The sequence below is a fragment of the Canis lupus genome, chromosome 24 (genome assembly GCF_011100685.1).
Source record: "Canis lupus familiaris isolate Mischka breed German Shepherd chromosome 24, alternate assembly UU_Cfam_GSD_1.0, whole genome shotgun sequence".
NCBI lineage: Eukaryota > Metazoa > Chordata > Mammalia > Carnivora > Canidae > Canis > Canis lupus.
The window spans coordinates 6,021,798-6,040,699 of record NC_049245.1 but is presented as its reverse complement, the minus strand read 5'-3'; the positions used below and the strand labels follow the sequence as shown (position 1 = coordinate 6,040,699).

Here is an 18,902-nt window from a genome sequence, read left to right as displayed (position 1 = left end):
AGCGGTCTAGTCATTCCAGACACATTCTCACTCAGCATCCTCCCTCTGGTTCACCAGTAGAAGCAGACCAGGCACCAGCGGCATGGTGGAGGTTTTGTTGGGAACAAAACTTTAGGAAGCTATGTTTGTGTGTTTGCTGGAGCCATTCACTTCCAGTGAGGCACTGGGAGCCCTTTTTCTGTGGGTCCTGATGGCTTCTCTTCACTTCACCTCCAGGTGCCTCCCCAGGAAGATGGAACACTGTGTGGATTAAGTCAAGTGTAAGGACACTGGTGGGCCACAGCTGGAGTGGACAGGGGCAAAGTCTTCATCTCACTCCTCTCCTTGTCTCATTTGTCCTCCCAGAAACCTTCTCAGCTACACTGAGGTCCTTCTGTCCACTCATGATAGGAAACAACCATCCACATGGCCAAGGCAGGCTCTCTTCAACTACACTGTGTAGTGAATATATTAAAGCAAAAGCCTTGTTTTGCTTTTTTTCCATGCTTTCCTCTCAAAAGAACCTCATTGAGAGGACCATGTCATTTTGGCCAAAGACAGAGTTTATGGGTCCTTGGCACCATTGGCATCCCTAGAAAATTGTCCTCTCAAGTAAACCCCAGTCTAAACATCCCTTCAACATCTGGTTGTAATACAAACCATCTTTTAATATCCTTTTCCTTAATACAGTCCCCTAAATCCAGCCCGTGACATTCTTCCACCATCCTGGAAATAGGAACATGAAGTACATCTGTTAAAGCACAACCCCAAACCAGATACACACATTCCAACAACCATGGGAGCTGGAATTTTATCTTCTAAAGGCATTCCTATAGGCTGTCTCTGCACTTTGCTCAGCTAGAAACATCTTCTGATCCCTCTTTAATTACACTGACATCTCATGGTATATCTTGTATATAGTGCTTTAGATGATAGAAACCAATTTGTTGATATCTTGTCACTGAGATAAAGTGACAGGAACTGTGACCAGTGGTATGCAGCCATATCCTCTTTCCTCAATTGATGGTCTTCATTCTTGCAAGATAGGCAAATCTCTCTAAATGAGGGCAATCAATACTGTGCATTGAGCCATAATTGTGGCTTAACTCTGTTCTTTGCAAAGTTAAGCCCTGTGATTTGCATGTTACCAGGCTTTCTGAAAAGGCATCTCTGCATACTCTGGAAGGAAATTAAGCAGCCAGACTCTTGCCTGCTCCACCGCTCCAGTAACAGACCTTCTAGCATCACGTCCTCCCTCCCCAGACCCCTCTCATCTCTAGATCACTGTTTGGGTCTTGACAACCAAGACCAGCAGTGAGTGGCAAAGCAGAGGAGCTAGTATCTGAGTTTAAGATTGGCCTCTTTTGCCTGGGGGGCTCAGTGGTTAAGCGTCTGCCTTCGGGGCGTGATCCTGGAGTCCCAAGATCCAGTCCACATCAGGCTCCCTGCATGGAGCCTGCTTCTCTCTCTGCCTGTGTCTCTGCCTCTCTCTCTCTCTCTCTGTGTCCCTCATGAATAAATAAATACAATCTTAAGAAAAGAAAAAAAAAAGATTGGCCTCTTTCTTCTGTAATCTCCACATCACCCCCAGCAATAGCTTATCTGGTCTCTTGTATGATGAGCTGTGTTCAGCCGGTCAGTCAAACACTGAGATAACATAGTGCCTAGGAAAGGTAAAGTCAAAAAGGAGTGGAGCTGTGCTCTTCTTGAAGGTGGGTCCTCTGCATTCAAGAAACACATGCAAATGGACTCTAGCTGGTTTCTCTTAAAAGTTTTAATCTGTCTTTAACTAGCTAAGAGCAGTAAGAATGAATCAAAGGGGCCTAGGTTGCTTTGGAATGCACCATCCCACTACCTTTCAATGGGACCTGATAATTATAGCAGCAAATGCATTTATTGAGTATATACTATGGGCCAAGGGTCTACATGCATAATCTCATTTGATTCTTTCCATAATCCAAATTATGAAGTGGGAGCAGAGAAGCAACATGGCATCATAGGGAAGCATGTAGATGGTACAAGATAGCTAAGGTCTCCTACAAGTTTCTGAGGGATGCCATAACCAAGTATCACAGAGTGGGGAGCTTAAACAACAGAAATGTATGTCTCACAGTTCTGGAGCTAGAAGTTCAAGATCAAGGTGTTGGCAGGGTTCACCATGAGGGAAGGATCTGTTCCAGGCCTCTCTCCTTGGCTTGGAGACGGCTATCTTGACCTTGTATCTTCACAGCATTCTCTCTGTGTGTCTGGGTCCAAATTTCTTCTTGTTATAATAGGACCTTAGTTACAGGGGATTAAGGCTCACCTTAATGAGCTCATTTTAACTTAATGACCTCTTCAAAGATATTATCTCCAAATAGGATCACATTCTGAGGTCCTGGGGGTGAGACAATCAACATGTGAATTTTTAGGGGGACACAATTCAGCTCAGAACAGGCACAAACCATGGTTCTACCCTTGGCTACCTGTGTGACTCACAAGACACAACTCACAATACAGTTACTATTTCATGCCTTTCTTCCTAAACCCCCATTAGATTGTTGTGAAAAACAGCTGACTGTACATGAAATACTTACAGTCAGCTCTCAATAAGTATTGGTTGATATCAGGTCACATCTCCATTTTACAGGTGAGCAAATGAGACATCAATAGGTCCAGTAGCTGGCTCCAGATCTCACAGCAGGGCAACAGCAGGTGTATCAGGGCCTGTAATTTATGTCTGCCTATCCCAAAGACAAAGTTTCCATCTGCAATGCTTACCTTACCTCTTTTTCTGCAATATTTTCTACTGAATTAAAGTCAATATTCTGCCTAAATAGAAGTAAAGCTATAGTGTCCTTTCCAGGAAGTGACATATAGCCCAATCCATTTAAATTCCCCCCAGTATCTCAAAACTTGAAGGGAAAGCCCCCCAGTGTTTCTCTAGCATCTCTTGAGAGGAAGAACAGAGCCTGTCCCCGTTGGCTGCTGATTCTGTAAGCACACATGAGAAAGGACTTGGGTCCTCTCCCCTCCCCAGGAAACTGACACCAGGGAGGACAAGCAGGCCAGGAGCCAGGGGGGCCTTCTGACTTCACCCTTAATCCTGCAGCCCATGTGGATGGATCTTCAAGCCCACCTTCAGATGTCCTAGCTAATGTGCTGGGTGTGATGTTTCTGGAATAGATATTTTTGTTTTGGTTTAACCCATTGGGTGGGAGGAGTCCTCAGCCCATAATAAAAGCTAGGTAATTTATTGTACAAATAAAGAAGTTTTTAATAAACAGAAGATCCACATTCTTTGGAAAGCTTGCTGTAGTTTTGTGCCTGCCCACACATCCCCCATCCCAGCCAACCACCCACCCTCCCAGCTAGCACTAAGGGAATACAGAGAGATGTTTTTTTAGTGAGGAAATGGAATGTATTTTCTGATGGATGTGAATTTGTTCTCTTACAGAGAAAGCTCTCAACATTGTTGGGTATAGATACTCTGACCCTTGCTCTCATCTCATCAAATCGAATCATTTTGATTCCCTACCAGAGCTATATCAGAATGGGGACAAGAGAGTCACAGGAGGTGCAGAGGAGCTCCCTGCACACAGTTTCTCAACCCCAGCTTAGGAATCAGGTACCTGGAAAGCTTTAAGAGACACTGAGGCCAGGCCCACTCCCAGTGACTCATTTGACAAATTCCTCAGACTATTGTGCAGCTGGCCGGGCTTCAGACCCTCTGCGTGCCACCCAGAGGCATCACTGGATGCACCACAGAACCAGAGGGGGGCTTGGAGTTCCATGCTCCACAGGTTCTCAGCCAGGACCCGCAGCACAACATCCAACCCAGGGGGAGGTGGGGCTCTTAAGGCACATGTTCCTGGGCAATCAGACTAGCTACCTTAAGGTGCTAAGGTGCTGAGAGCCATATTTTTTTTTTAAGATTTTATTTGTCTATTCATGAAAGACACAGAAAGAGAGAGAGAGAGAGAGGCAGAGACACAGGCAGAGGGAGAAGCAGATTCCATGCAGGGAGCCTCATGTGGGACTCGATCCCGGGACTCCAGGATCACACCCTGGGCCAAAGGCAGGTGCTAAACCACTGAGCCACCCAGGGATTTCCGAGCCATATTTTTTAAAAGTTCCCTAAACTGTCATGTGTTGTTAGTGAGTGTGCAACTTGATGCAAACTTTCTAGAGGGCATTTGGCAATAATTGCTCTGTGGAAATTTAAAGTCACACACAGAATCATTGGCAATCCCATTGTTTATAATTTATCCTTGAAAAACTTCATCACAGCACACACGCACATGTGTGAAGATATTCACTGCAGCATTGAGTAGAACTGCAAAACAACAACAAAATATCCAGCCAACCAGAGTAGCCTTCAATAGGTGACAAGACAATTACATTTGCTTTAACTACACAGTAAAATAATGTGCATCTGTTAAAGAGAATGAGTTTTCATTAAGAACAGTGTGTTTCTTGATCCCCTGATAGTAAAATTAAAAGATACTACCAGATGTTATACCTATATTACAATAGATACAGATAGCATAGGTATTATAGGTATATTATATGTATAATATATAGATATTATCACATATAGGTGTAATATATGTAAGTCCACTGGCTACATATTATAAAATACATCTATATGTAGATAATAAACATATGGACAGGGGCACCTGGTGGCTAAGTCAGTTAAGCATCCAACTCTTGGTTTCAGCTGAGATCATGATCTCAGGTTCTTGAGATCGAGCCCCTAGTTGGGTTCCACGCTAAGCAGGGAGTCTTCTTGGGACTCCTTCTGCCCCTCCCACTTGTGCTGTTTCTCTCTCTCTCTCTCTCTCAAATAAATATCTTTAAAAATATATGGATATTATACATCAGTATTGTATGTATGCATGTATAAATATATACATATATAAATCTCTGTTGTAAATTGTCAAATTTACAATATCGTTAACAGTTTCCTATGGTTACCATACAAACTAGCACAAACTTGGTGGCTTAAAACAACTTCTACTTATTCTCTCACAGTTCTGGAGGATGGAAGTTCAAGATCAAGGCATCAGCAAGGCTGTGCTTCTCTGGGGCTTTAGGGGAGTCTTTCCTTGCCTCTTGTAGCTTCTATCAGCTGTCAGCATTCTTGGGCTGTGGCTGCTTCATTCCACCTCCACCTTCCCGTGGCCTTCTACTCTTCTCTGTGTGTATATTTTCCCACTGTGTCTCTTATTAGGACACTGGCCATTGGACATGTGTCATTGGATTTAGGGCCCACCCTGGTAATCCAGAATGGTCTTATCTCAAGATCTTTAATTACAACTGTAAACCTCCTTTTTCCAAATAAAGTCACATTCATGGGTTCCAGGGATTAAGGATGTGAGCATATAATTTGGGGGGATATGTAGTTGGAGGGGACATAAATTTGGGAGGGATATTCAATCTACTGCACCATAAAAGAATCATGCTAAATATACTCCTTTAAAAAAAAAAAAACTCTCTCTTCCTATATAATGTGTATTAGTGCATACAAATAAACATTTTCTGTATGGACTCACGAGAAGTTATGAACAGTGGTCACATTTGAGGAGAGAGCTATTTGAGAGCAAGGAAGGGAAGAGGAGGATAAAAATGTTCCCTGCCCATTATATAACTTTCTGTACTGCTTTAATATTCTAACCATGCACATGTGTTATCTTATTTTTTCATTTTTTATGTCAACGGGGATTCTCAAGAAGTAGGGGAGGAATTATGTTTTTTTCTTTTTCTACTTTGCTACTTGAAAACAATTTCTATTTAATTAAAGAAGCAGTTCACCCAGGTGATCTGGATGTCCAGGTCAATCAGAGAATAAATGATCCAATCCAACCCCGTCCTCCCACAAAGAACCAGGAACAAAGGCAGGACATTGTTCTCTCCAGGAGAGCTGGAGACTAGAAGGTAGTAGGCATCTCCCTGCCTCCTCGCCTGGGGGTGACATCTTCAGAGGATGGGCATAAGGCTTTACATCTGCAGATCTCTCTACCAAGTGAGGATCTCAAAGCCTGGATCCCACCATGCCTCATCATCATTCTGAAAGGTAGAAATAGGCCTCTTACAGAGAAAGAAAATTGACCTCTAAGACAGTGTCTACCTTGAGACAGCTTGGAATCCCCTGGAGAGTCTGACTTGGTCCAAGTCAGTGGCCTGTGGAGGGTGGATGGGGGTTGCTAAAGCTCCCTAGGTGACTCGATGTGTACTCCAGCTAGAAGAAGCTGACCTGAGGACTGAGAAGGCGATTGACATCTGTGGACATTTCCCGTGTGCCAGGAACTGTGTTTCGCAGCTGTTTCACAGCAGTTAATACCACTTGTTCCTCAAAGCAACTCTCAGATGTAATTATTCTCATTCTGGTGGTAAGCAAAGTGATCTCAGAAATATCACTGCTATGTTCAAAGATATAGAGTTAGCAGGGGCAGATGCAGGTCTCAAACTCATATCTGTGGCACCACAATCCAGAGCTCCTGACTCCTGATCCAGAGCTCTTTCTACAAAACCTCATGGCTTCCATGGATGATTCTCACCCAGTTCGCTTATTAGGGGCTCCAGTCTTGGCATGAAGCAAACTTAGAAAACTTAGAAAAGTTTCACTTTGTTAACCACTCAAAAGTTTGCCATCAGAAAATCTAGAAAGGCAAAAACTATCACACATAATCTGTTTTTAAAAATGCATGGGTTTTGCATGCATCTTGCAACTTCTCTAAGCAAATGACAAAAAGTGACAAAAATTGTATGGCCTGAGGCTGGTGCATCAAAACATGCAGAATAGGTGTTGGCCATTTAGAAGAAACTCCTGGAGACAAGAGTGGAGCATTCTTTCAAGAAATGCTGATCACCAACATGCTTGATGGCACAGAGGATGATTGTGGTGTAGGAAAACACAGATGTGGAACATTCTGAGTTAGATTCCAAATGTGCAACAGCTTAGAAACATCCTAACCAATTTTTTTCCTAACATTTTCCCTCTACTTTCTTTTGCAAAAGTTATATATGGTTAAAGAAATCTTTGTCCAAATGGAACTATAAGAGCACTTCATATGCAAAATAAAGTTTACAAATGAGAAGGAAGCACTATGTCAAAGTTTAATTCTCAGGAGCTATAAGTAATTTCCTAGGATTGAATTAGTTTAATTCTTAGTGGTTGTATTAGTTTCCATAACAAAGTACCAACTAGGAGGCCCAACACAGCAGAAATTATCTCAAGTTCTGGAGGCCTGAAGTCTGAAGTCATGGTGTTGGCATGCCATGCTCCCTCTGAAATCTCTAGGAGTTGATCTCTCCTTGCCTCTTCCAGCTTCTGGTAGACCAGCAGTTCCATCGCTTATACTAGAATAACTCTGTTTTCTGCCCCCTCCCTCTTCACCTGGCTTCACTCTGTGTGTCTGTATGTCTTCCTATGATATGCTCCTTGTGTGTCTTTTTCTTATGAGAACACCAACCATGTTGCTTTAGGGGCCTATCTTCCTCCAATACGACCTCCTCTAAACTAATTATATCAGCAACAACCCTTTTCCCAAATAGGATCACATTCTGAGGTACAGGAAGTTAGGCCTTCAATATATCTTTCAGAGGGACATAATGAAATTCATGAACGTAGTAAAGAATATAATTCTTGGTGGTACAGAAAATAATAGTGTGACACAATCGACAGCATCTTAGGTTTAAAACTTCAGTATTTCTGCGAACTTGTCAGTTTTGTGTTTTATGTTTCTTTTCTTGTGCTCACTCCAAGCTAACTTGTTTTGTCTTTTGGAGGCAGCTCCTTTCTCCTGGCCCCTCTCCTGCCCAGCACAGTGAATGCTAATTAGCAGCTGTTTAATTATCAGCCCAGCAGGAAGTGATCCAGGCCCTGGTCCTTGGAGAGTTACATCCACTGTGAAGCTGTCCCAGATACTGGAAGGTTGACTGTGTCCTGTGCCTTGGCGGGGGGGGGGGGGGGGGGGGGGTGCAATGTGGAAAGTACAAAACATTTAGAATTGGTCAGCCTGTGTGACTCCGCCATGTTTCTGACCGCTGAACAATGGCTGCTAAAGCTTTCCTCAGCTGTAACCATACCATCTTGTTGATAAGATTCTATGTAGTGAAAATACCTTGTTAACAAAACTTGTAAAATAGAATGCAAATGTGCAGAGATAGTATCTGCCTCGTTCTAGAATGATCTGTAACTAGTACCTTGTAGATGCACAAAAACATTTGTTGACTCCAAATTCTTAACTGAAGAGAAAGACTACAAGAGGGAAGGAAGTGGAGGAACTTTCTTGAGTAAAACTTGTTCAATGCACATGTGCCAAACTAAGATTTAAAAGTTGAACCAGGGACGCCTGGGTGGCTCAGTGGTTGAGCATCTGCCTTAGCTCAGGTCATGATCCTGGGGTCTTGGAATGGAGTCCCACATCCGGCTCCCTGTGAGGAGCCTGCTTCTCCCTCTGCCTATGTCTCTACCTCTCTCTCTCTCTCTCTCTGTGGCTTTCATGAATAAATAAATTAAATATTTTAAAAAATAATAAGTAAACAAATAAATGTTGAACCAGAATTGCAGAATATCCATCTGGTCATTTCTAATAAAAGAATTCCCAGTAACAAACACTCCTGCTTTCTTATGTTTTTTATTTATGTAAATGTTTAGGTCAATGGACCAACTTGGGTGAGCAGTCTAAAATGAAACACCTAAGCTAACTGTACCTTATTTTTCAGGAAGGCAAGAAGCTGTGGTTAAGTTACATGGCATTGGTGCCACGTCGAAGTGGTAATGAAGGCTATTGTGTGTGAAAGGCTACAATTCAGAGAAGGAAGAGTGAATAAAAATGACCTTTTAGTTATAATGTGAGGAAGGAATTTAAACACTAGGAAATACTTCTCTGATATTAGCAACTTTATCATACATAGAATTATAACACTGATGTCTTCTCCAGAAGTCTTTAAAAACAGTTTATAATCTCATTTTTCTGCTAATGGCAATTTCATTTTGGGTTGAAAACAACCCAAATGACCAGTAAGAGAAATCATTGGGTAAATTATGGTACATTACTCTATAGGATATTTAGGTAGCTATTAAAGATTAAATTATGAGAGCTATAGAGAAGCATACTAAAATACCTAAGATAGGCTACATAGTGAAGAAAGAATCCATAATTTATCTATAGTTCAATTACTCTTATGTAAAAATTAGGTTTGAATGCAAATTACAATTGGACAAGAACCCAGAATAATTAAAGCAATTTATGGTATTCCATGGTATCATTGTGGGGGAAAAAACCACCCTCCAGTTATTTGTGTATAACAAGTAAAAGTATATGTTTTAAAGGTGTTCTCTATCTTGAAATTGTAACTGTGATCTTCATTAAGGACATGAAGATACAGGGGATCCCTGGGTGGCACAGCGGTTTGGCGCCTGCCTTTGGCCCAGGGCGCGATCCTGGAGACCCGGGATCAGGTCCCATGTTGGGCTCCCTGCCTGGAGCCTGCTTCTCCCTCTGCCTGTGTCTCTGCCTCTCACTCTCTCTCTCTATGTCTATCATGAATGAATAAATAAAAAAATCTCTGAAAAAAAAAAGGACACGAAGATACAGTAAAAGGTTCAGAAAGGTCCACAGTCTTAGAATTTTTAATTTTTAATAACACTAGATGACAAGATTGCAGACACCTACGTCATGCTTCGGCACTTCTGAGTTGCAAGTAAGGGTGGTGTCAAGAGAGTGCAGCATTCCAAAGCATCGCTGGTCTCCATTAAAACCTAATTTATGGAATTAAAAATTAATTTTATGGAAATTAATATAAAGTCTTTTCATTAGACTGCACTCAGGCTAATTGAGTTTGGAGTGCTATTGTCATAACCATTCCTGCACTGCTATCTAAAAAGATGAAATCCAACATGAGTCTTCTTGTTCATATGCTACTGAGAAGCAGCTACAAAGGGGAGTTTTCAAGTATCTGCATGGCAGCTGCTTTTGTTTAGCAAAGACCCTAGCAAAGGAACAGTGCACTTAATGAATGAATCCACTATGACAATGAATCCAATATGATGGGAATCCCTCAGTGAAAGCCCACCAAGGCTTACTATTAATGAGTACTGCAGATCAGGGTCTTGCTCAAGACCACTTCCCATCTGGGAAGATGCAATGGCCTAATTCAGGCTCCTTCCCAAGTGGAAGTGGCACTCCCACAGCTCTTCCCTGAATGCTTGTATCCCTAGTAAAAGGGAAGATTTAAGAGGGATGTGCTGTGGCTCTTTACCTACACATATGTATAGCTGTATAGATAGATCTGTCTGTCCTGTGGCAGCTGTGAGATTACACAGCACATACCTCTCTCTGACTTTCAGGAGAGTAATCGACCGCAGACCCCAGCTGCTGTACTCTGAAATCTGTCACTGTGTTGGCAAGAGGCCATGCTTCCTAGGTGGCTCTAACCAGTGACTGAGCATAGCAGAGGCCTTGAGGCAGGCTTCTCCCCGGGAGACATGGGGGTAGTCTGACAGCAGACATTGAATCCCCAACAGACCTGCCAAACCTTCTGTACACTTTGGGGGGTGTTGAGAACACTTTTGCCCAACTGGTCACTCTCTCCTTTACAGGGTCAAGCTTGCATAGCAGTTTCTTACATTTTCTCCCCTAATAAAAGCCTTGCACATTTAATCTCATCTTGACATCTGCTTCTCAGAAGACATATGTATATGTGTGTGTATATATATATATTTTTTATAATTATAATTTTTAAGTTATAGATATATATTTGAATCATAGTTAATCTTCACTTGATGGACACTAGTTGTGTCTAAATTTTTGCCATTATAAAACTATCCATCCATCTATCCCATGCTCTCAAATATTTTCTATGTGCCACAGTGAATATCTGTTGTTGGGATACCTCCAAAGAACAGAGCAAATGCCTCACCTACCACTTCTTTTCTACACATACAGAGTTTCTGCTAGAATTACAGTTTTTCTGGCAAATGAGCCCCAGGTCTGCCTGTGTCAGTGTGTAGAGCGAAGTAAGGAACCAGTCTTTCACAGCATTCTGGCACATTCCAGGGCAGCAAGGAAGGGGAGGTTTCCAGCCACATCTATGGTCTCTTCATTCTTCCCTGCCAACACTGTTGATTCGGATCCTCCTGTCTTTCTTCCCCGCTCCCACATCAGAGTTCTCAAATGCAAGCAACACAAATTGATTCTGGATTACTTAAGCAAAAGAGAATTTCTTGGAATGATATAGGGAACTCACAATCAGTGGGAGGCTGAAAGATTGGTCTTGGGGGAGCTCTAGGGCCAGGCTGTGGAACTATTGCAAAGGACCTTTTATAGGCCGAGTCTCGTGAATGAACATTGATATAAATAGCCTTCAAGGGTTCCTTCTGCTCTCACATTCCTTTCCCAAGGTTCAAATCCATACCACCTAAGCACCTCTGAGTCAGAGAGAATCTGCAGTTTCTTTGCAGATAGGTGTCTCACATTTCATTCCCACCAACACAGAATCTAGTGGACTCCAGGTAATCGCCCCAAATGCAGTGAGGATATTTGGGAAAAGAAGAAATGAATGTTGGGCAGCAAAATATTTTTAAAAATCAGGGGCACATAGAGGGCTAAGCTGGTGAAGTGTCCAACTCTTGATTTTGGCTTGGGCCATGATCTCAGGGTTATCAGATTGAGCCCTGAGTTGGGTATGAAGGCTACTTAAGATTCTCTCTCTCTTTGGGATGCCTGAGTGGTTCAGCAGTTGGGCATCTGCCTTTGGCTCAGGGTGTAATCCCAGAGTCCAAGGATCAAGTCCAAGGATCGAGTCCCACATTGGACTCCCTGCATGGAGCCTGTTTCTCCCTCTGCCTGTATCTCTGCCTCTCTCTGTGTCTCTCATGAATAAATAAATAAAATATTTTTTATAAAAAAGATTCTCCTTCATCTTCTGCCCCTCCCCCACACCATCCTCACTCATGCTCTCTTAAAAAAAAAAAAATCAGTATGCAGCACACACTCTTTTCTACATTTGCACAGTTCCTGAGTTTGTAGATGTTCAGAGACAAGCCACAGCCCCTGAATGATAAATTCGTGACTGCCCAAGTGAAGGAAAATTTCTTGAATGGGACAAAGTGTAGCTGTTGCCAGGAGCCTGCTTGAACAACTCAGCTCCTAAGTTACATTTCCATCCAAGGTCTTGGGGCTCTGTCTGACTTTCCAAAATTTGAAGTATTACCATTGCCAGGACAGCAGTGCCATCCCTTCACTTACCTTCTAGAGCTTTGCTATGAACTGGCTGGCTCTCCAGGCAGGTTTTCTTTTGGTTTAAGGTTTGGTTTGTTTTGATTTTGGCTTTGACTGATTCCCAAATGTTATAGCACAATCCTGTCAACAAATATAAAAGCTTTCCAGCTTTTATGATGATCCCTGCAGTTTTCCCTTTCTCTCCCTCCCTGAATCCACATCAATCTTCTTTACTTTATAGAAGTGTTGTGTTGTTTTGTTTTACTTCCCCTAACAATCCCTTCTCCCCTTATCTTCCTTTCTTGGTTTTCTGTATCGAATTCTCATTTTAAGGAAACTCACTTTGAGCCATCACCAAGGCCAATTTATTCAGCACAGGCAGAAGCAAATGCTTTCGAAAAATAATCATAGAAGGTATAGTGTACATGAGATGAACTTGGCTTCTGCAGAGAAAAAAGCACCTTATATACAAATGGAACTTGAATTCATGGAAAAGAATTCCAGAAGAAGATGTTCAGGTGGAAACTCATGTAACATGCCAATATTGTCCTTTCAGGTAAAGATGGCCTTGCAGCAGGAAGGATTCAACAGAAAGAAGCGGGGGTATAGAGACATCAATGAGATTGATATCAACATGAATGATCCTCTTTTTACAAAACAGTGGTATCTGGTAAGCATGTCCATATTATTCCTAATGTTTCTCAAAAACAAAAAAAAAAAAAACAAAAAAAAATGCATTTCTATTTCCTAGTTATTCTGTGGGATGTCAGCCAGCATCTGACTTCATGAACCTCTCTGTCCCCTCTGATATGTATTGATTTTCTATCAGCACCCATGCATCATGTTCTCTAATCTGCTTTCTTCTGGAGCTGCTAAATAGCCATGATCTCTGGGGGTTAAAGCTGATGAGATTGCTGCAGACTGTGAAAAAGCACACCAATACATAAGCATAAGAGAAGACATCCATGGGGCTTTGCTGGTGCAGGATTCAAGGCCCAGAAACCCAGTCTGTCTGGTGACATGAATATTATCTGGCTCACCAGCAGTCCTTCATGATTGGGTTGGGTTATATTTAAAAGAGACCCAAAGTTTCTAAACCAACCCTAACTGTAGGGCATCTTGAGGGGAAAGGAGTGATTAATTTAAAACTGTGAGCTATGCTTCCCCATTTTTAAGATTAAAAGATGATGAACAAGAGAGAAGACTAAATTATAGCCCCATGGACTGATACATTTCTAATCACAACTTCCCTCTTGGGTCTTCAGAGCTTGACCATATCTGTTGTTTTTTGGTGTGGAATCCTACAAATCCTATGAATCTGATCCAGGCAACTGAAAAGAGCTAATATGTGTTACTCAGGTGACTACATTTCTTACAATCACAACCAACCCCCAAATCACCCTGGCTTAACAAATCAAAGCTTTTGCTCACTCATGCTATGTGTCCAATGCTTCATCATCCCTCAGGGACCCAGCCTCCTTCCCAGCTCCATCCCGACCCCTGCTTTCATGAACACTTCAACAAGGGGAAGGGGCAGGTCACACACTTGAAATGACAAAGGTAAGTAAGACATGCTCCCTCCTGCAAAGCATACTGCTATTGAGTAAGGAAATCATATTCAAATAAGAATGATTCAAGACAATATGTGCTAGATTCAAAACATGAGGTATAAATAAAGAATACTACAAGAATAAGCATTTAATTCAAAATTGGGGAGGGTTTCTTGCAATGGCAGTTTAAGGAGTTTAAGATAGCAATTCAATCACAGAAACATCACTTGTATATAGCAAAAAATGGAAGGAGAAGTCTGGAAGAGGTGAATGGGGAAATATTCAGAACTACTGTTTCATGGAAGATGTGGCCTTTCAGCTGGCCCTGGAATACCAGGTGCAAACATTTGGACAGGTGCTTTACTGCACCAGACTAAAAAGATACTCTGCTTTCCAATTCCTGAACCAGATCAATACCGGACAAGCTGATGGTACGCCTGGCCTGGATTTGAATGTGGCAGAAGCCTGGGAGCTGGGATACACAGGCAAAGGTGTTACCATTGGAATTATGGATGATGGTGAGTATTGCAAAGCCTTCACATTATTGCAAAGCAAGTGTGTCTTTGCATGCCTTTGGAATATTAAAGATTATTGTTCTAGAGATGCTAATTAAAGGCAAAATAGCCATATGCTGGAGCCAACCACCATGTATACTGTGGCAAAAGCCTCCCCATCCTCCATCAGTGGTCCTCAAACTTGAGGATATTCTTAATAAATATTTTGGTTTCATAAATTTAAAAGCCAAAAAATGAACAAAGGAAAACTGGCCAACACTAAACTGTAGTTTCTTATTGGGCCACTTCCTGTACCTTATCTTAAAGCATCTCATTTGAATTTACCATCTATTTCTCCAGACCCACACTGTAGAGTAGTAGCCACTAGCCACATGTGGCTATTTACAGTGACATTTTAATTAAGCTAAATAAAATTAAAAATTCAATTCCTCAGTCACACTAGCTTCATTTCAAGTTCTCAATAACCACAAGGAGCTAGCAGCTGCTGAAATTCAATTCAACTTCATTTCTATCATCACAGAAAGTTCTATTAGACAGTGTGGCTCTACACCCTCTACACCCTTGAAATAGCTTTTTGGCAACAGGATTGAGGTTTGGAGAAATTTTGACTTTATTGCTACTTTCAAAAAGAACCTATAAAGCAGACCTTGATAACCTTGACAACATATGCCCCCTATAATATGTTATCCTACCCTATATGCCTGCCAGACAAATATTCAGTAGAGCTTTATTTTCTATAGTTTGTGATACAAAAATGAATGGGTTTGAGGAATTGGTGTTTTTCTACCTACACATATCCTTGGCTCTGCCAAGATTCTAGAGAATCTCTGCCCTGTGGTCATCTCACTGGACAGGTCCTTTTGCACTTCATCAGCCATGTGGATCCTTTAGGAAAAGCTCCCCTGAGCAATATTGCTGCAATTACATATAAAGCCTATGGGTAAGAAATGAAACAATGGAGCTTTTTCCTTCTGAAGATCCTCAAAGAACACTATGCTCTCCAAAGCAAGCCTTTGAAGTCGAATTGATGGTGAAACAAAGTGAGCCAGCATGCTTAAAATTGGTGCTGCCTTTGTCTAGGCTCATTAAACAGCCACTTAAAAACAATGCCTCTCTGTTTTCTGATGTGGGAGATGTTTTGAAGTGGATGTGAAAGCTTTCTCCGGTGGCTGAGGGCTTTCACAAGAAGAAAGGAGCTCTGCAGGAGAAAGTATGTGTGTATGCATGGATTTTAGGAGCTTATAACTGTTTCTTCCTTCCTAATGCTTTGATTTGGAAACCAACGTGGCTGAGGCCAGCTCACCCAGGAGAAAGATGTATCTACATTTGAGGGAAATCTGCCTAGTATATATAGTAATTACACAGCATCTTGGGGATTAGAGGAACACCCTTAAAGTGGCTCTGCAGTGGCCACAGACAAACATATTGCTTTTATGAAACCCGACATCCCATGATACCTATTTCAGGATAGGTAATAGTCCCCCGGACTGACTATGCATCAACCCTTCCAAAAAGAGAAAAGGAAAGAATGAGCCCTGACTCTGACCCACCTTTCCTGGCTTGAGAAACCAAGCCCTTCAGAAAGTCTCAGCAGTTTCTTGTTTGGTATTAATCCTTCTGATTTAGTGGCCTTTGGGAGTCCCCCCAAAACTGAACTCTCTGTCCCCCAAATTTAACTCCTAATTTCTCCACTGTTTTGGTCATCTACTGCTGCAGAACAAACAGCCCCCAAATTGAGTGGCTTCACACAACTACCATGTTGTTATCTCTCACATTTCTGTGGGTTGACCAGACTCAGCTGGAAAGTTCTGTTGGTGGGTTATCTGGGATCTCTCATGCCATTGGAGTCAGAATGCAGCTAGGGCCAGCGTCAACTGGAGGCTTAACTAGATGTTAAAATGGCTCAGCCTCTCTCCTACTCCACGTAGTCCAAGGACCTCTCCTCTCCACATGGTCTCCCCAGGAAGCTGGATTTCTTACAGATGGCTTGGCAGAGGAGTGGGTGTGGGGGGTTCCCAAGAACAATCATTCTAAGGAACAAGAAGCAGAAGCTGCCAGTCCTCCTGTAGGCTGGACATGGAATGAGTGAGGGTCACTCTGGCACTTCTATTGGATGAATGGTCACAGGACCAGATTCCAGGGGAGGAGGAATAGGTTCCATATCCTGGTGTGGAGTTAAACAAAGAATTTGTGGCTAGCTTTAATTCAGCACATACTTATTCAGTGTGAAAACTGAAGAAGAGAAGAACTACCAAGCCATTCTCCAAATCTGCTGTTGAATGGCAAGATGAGCACATTTGGGACACGAGTGGCCTCCCACACAACAGATCTCTGATGCTCAGCATTCTCACACTGTGTCATTGGGCATCTCTGCCCTAACACCTAGAATGGGAAGTGCAAAGGTGAGTCTGGGAGCATCAGTAAATGGTGTGGTATCATTTCCCAGATATTTGTTCAGCAAGATATCATTCCCAAAGATACACACAGATACTGACCTTCATACGTAAGAGCAAAAACAATGTCATATTTCCTAATCACTGGCTCTCTTTATTTTGGCCTCTATGGGAAATAATTTGATTATCTGCATGCGGGAGAGTCAATCTATAGACAGTTCTGTTTTAACAGCCATTCACACTCTCTGGTTGCACAACTCAAATCCTGACCAACATCCTCTCTGCTAGATCCAATGACTTAATACGTGCTCAACAAATATCTGCTGCTTTCATATAGGTGCAACTTAATGCCATTTCCATATACTTCACATCAGTAGGAGAGAACCTCCATGACTAGCTGTTGTCCACAGGGACAGAAAGCATTTCTTAAGGGTTTGCTCTAATGCTACAGGCATGAAGATGCCAGCAAAGACCCCACTTAATAATGACAATTCACCCCTTTCATTGCAAATAGAGTTGTTTGGTGTTGGGAACTTGAACTAGAAAAGAGGATGTGGCCAACAAAACCTAGAGACAGGTAGGAGCCACCCAGAGCAGGCACAATTCTGGATGGTGCAGGCTATCAAGGTCAAAGATGGTCAGTGAGGGCATGATTCAAGGACATTAGCCAACATCAGATGGTGCCAAAGATGTAAGACTGCAGGCCAGGGAGGAAGTGTCAGAGAGCTTCTGTTGAAATAATAATAAAAACTAACATTTCTTGAGTACTCACTATGTACTGGGCACTGCCTAACAATTTAGAAAAACCTCCAATTATCCTTTAAGATTGGTGCTACTATCCACATGTTGCAGATGAGGAAACCAAAATTAGGGAAGCAAGAAACTACCCAAACTGATCTTAACCATCATCTTCAGTGCTTGAAGCCTATCCTTTGGTTCTGCACTCCCTGGTGGGCCTTTGTGAATGGGATCTCATCCTTGTAAATGGAGGTCTAAGCTTAAGGACCAGGCAGCCAGCCACATCTTCCCAAGAGAGTCAGAAGTCTCCATCACATAGAAAAGCAATGTTTTCTCCCCTAACTTGGGCTTCATTGATCTAAGAAGAGCCAATGGGATAGCTATTCCAGTTATTATTCCATATAACAAATGACTCTACTCCTTAGCAGCTTATAGTAACTATTTTGCTCATAATTTTGTGGCACAGGAACTCAGAAGAGCCAGTCTGTACACTTCTTATTTGAGGTTTCTCATGCCATTGAGGGCAGAATGTTGACTGGGCTGTAGTCATCTGAAGGCTCAAATAGGGTAGACATCCATGGCTCATTCCCATGGCTGACCCCTGATGTTGGCTGCTGCAGCTCAGCTGAGCCTTTCATACGACACATGGGCTTCTTCCATGGCAATTGACTCCCACCCCGCATTAGTGGACAAGCGTCCAAAGGAACAGGTGGAAGATGCCTGGATTTTTCTGATCAAGCCTTGAAAGTCATACAATATCTTATCAGTAGAAGCAGTCATAACCCACTCAGACTGAAGAGAGGCGAACAGACCTACCTCCAAAGGTGTATGGCACTGTTATACATCCCAACTGAATACATTGTTACATCTCAATTGTAACTAGGAATATGTACATGGAACTCCTTGCTAAATCTCTGAGGTCACCAGAACCATCAGAATTTGGACTACTGTGGGTTAGATTCTGAAAAGACTCAAACTGATGACAGGATACCAATGTAAAATATAACCAAGTAATTATTTGGGTACCACATTATGTTATGATTGACTGGTGATGAATTGGTCCCATGTAGACTGGGAGCCATAGATAGCTGAACAGCTCAAGTTCTATGCCTAAATTGTTGTTTCTCCAGGACCTGCCTAGTGCGTGGCATTCACTGCTGAAAATAAACCAGTGGGTGCAAAATAAAAATTAATACATTAATAATACAAGAACTAAAAAAGAAATAAGCTATTAAGAAAATGTATTTAGTAGTATTCCACCTCAAAAGATAATCAAATATACAAAAATATTAAAATGCTATTATATACCAGGTCATTATTTTCATGCTTTAGTTCATTATATTTTTTTGAATCATGCCTGTCATTCCCCATGGTTCTATCAATAATCTCTTCTTTCCTAGACCAGAGTCTGTGTCTCTTCTAACTTAACACTCAATCTTCCCTTTAACCTAATTAAAGATCCTTTATTTTAATTGGGCTAAATTTATCTTGTTTTAATTTTAATTTCCTTCAGGTCTC

The 18,902-nt window shown here is 42.0% G+C and overlaps 1 protein-coding gene across 1 annotated transcript in view; it reads left to right on the top strand.

Annotated features, from left to right (window-relative positions):
• The window catches only part of PCSK2 (proprotein convertase subtilisin/kexin type 2), a 258,591-nt gene that overhangs the window by 116,871 nt on the left and 122,818 nt on the right, over positions 1 to 18,902 (top strand). The window contains exons 3-4 of the mRNA XM_038571554.1: positions 12,745 to 12,858; positions 14,148 to 14,256. Of these exons, the coding sequence (XP_038427482.1) occupies positions 12,745 to 12,858; positions 14,148 to 14,256 (223 nt within the window). The remainder of the gene's footprint in view (positions 1 to 12,744; positions 12,859 to 14,147; positions 14,257 to 18,902) is intronic.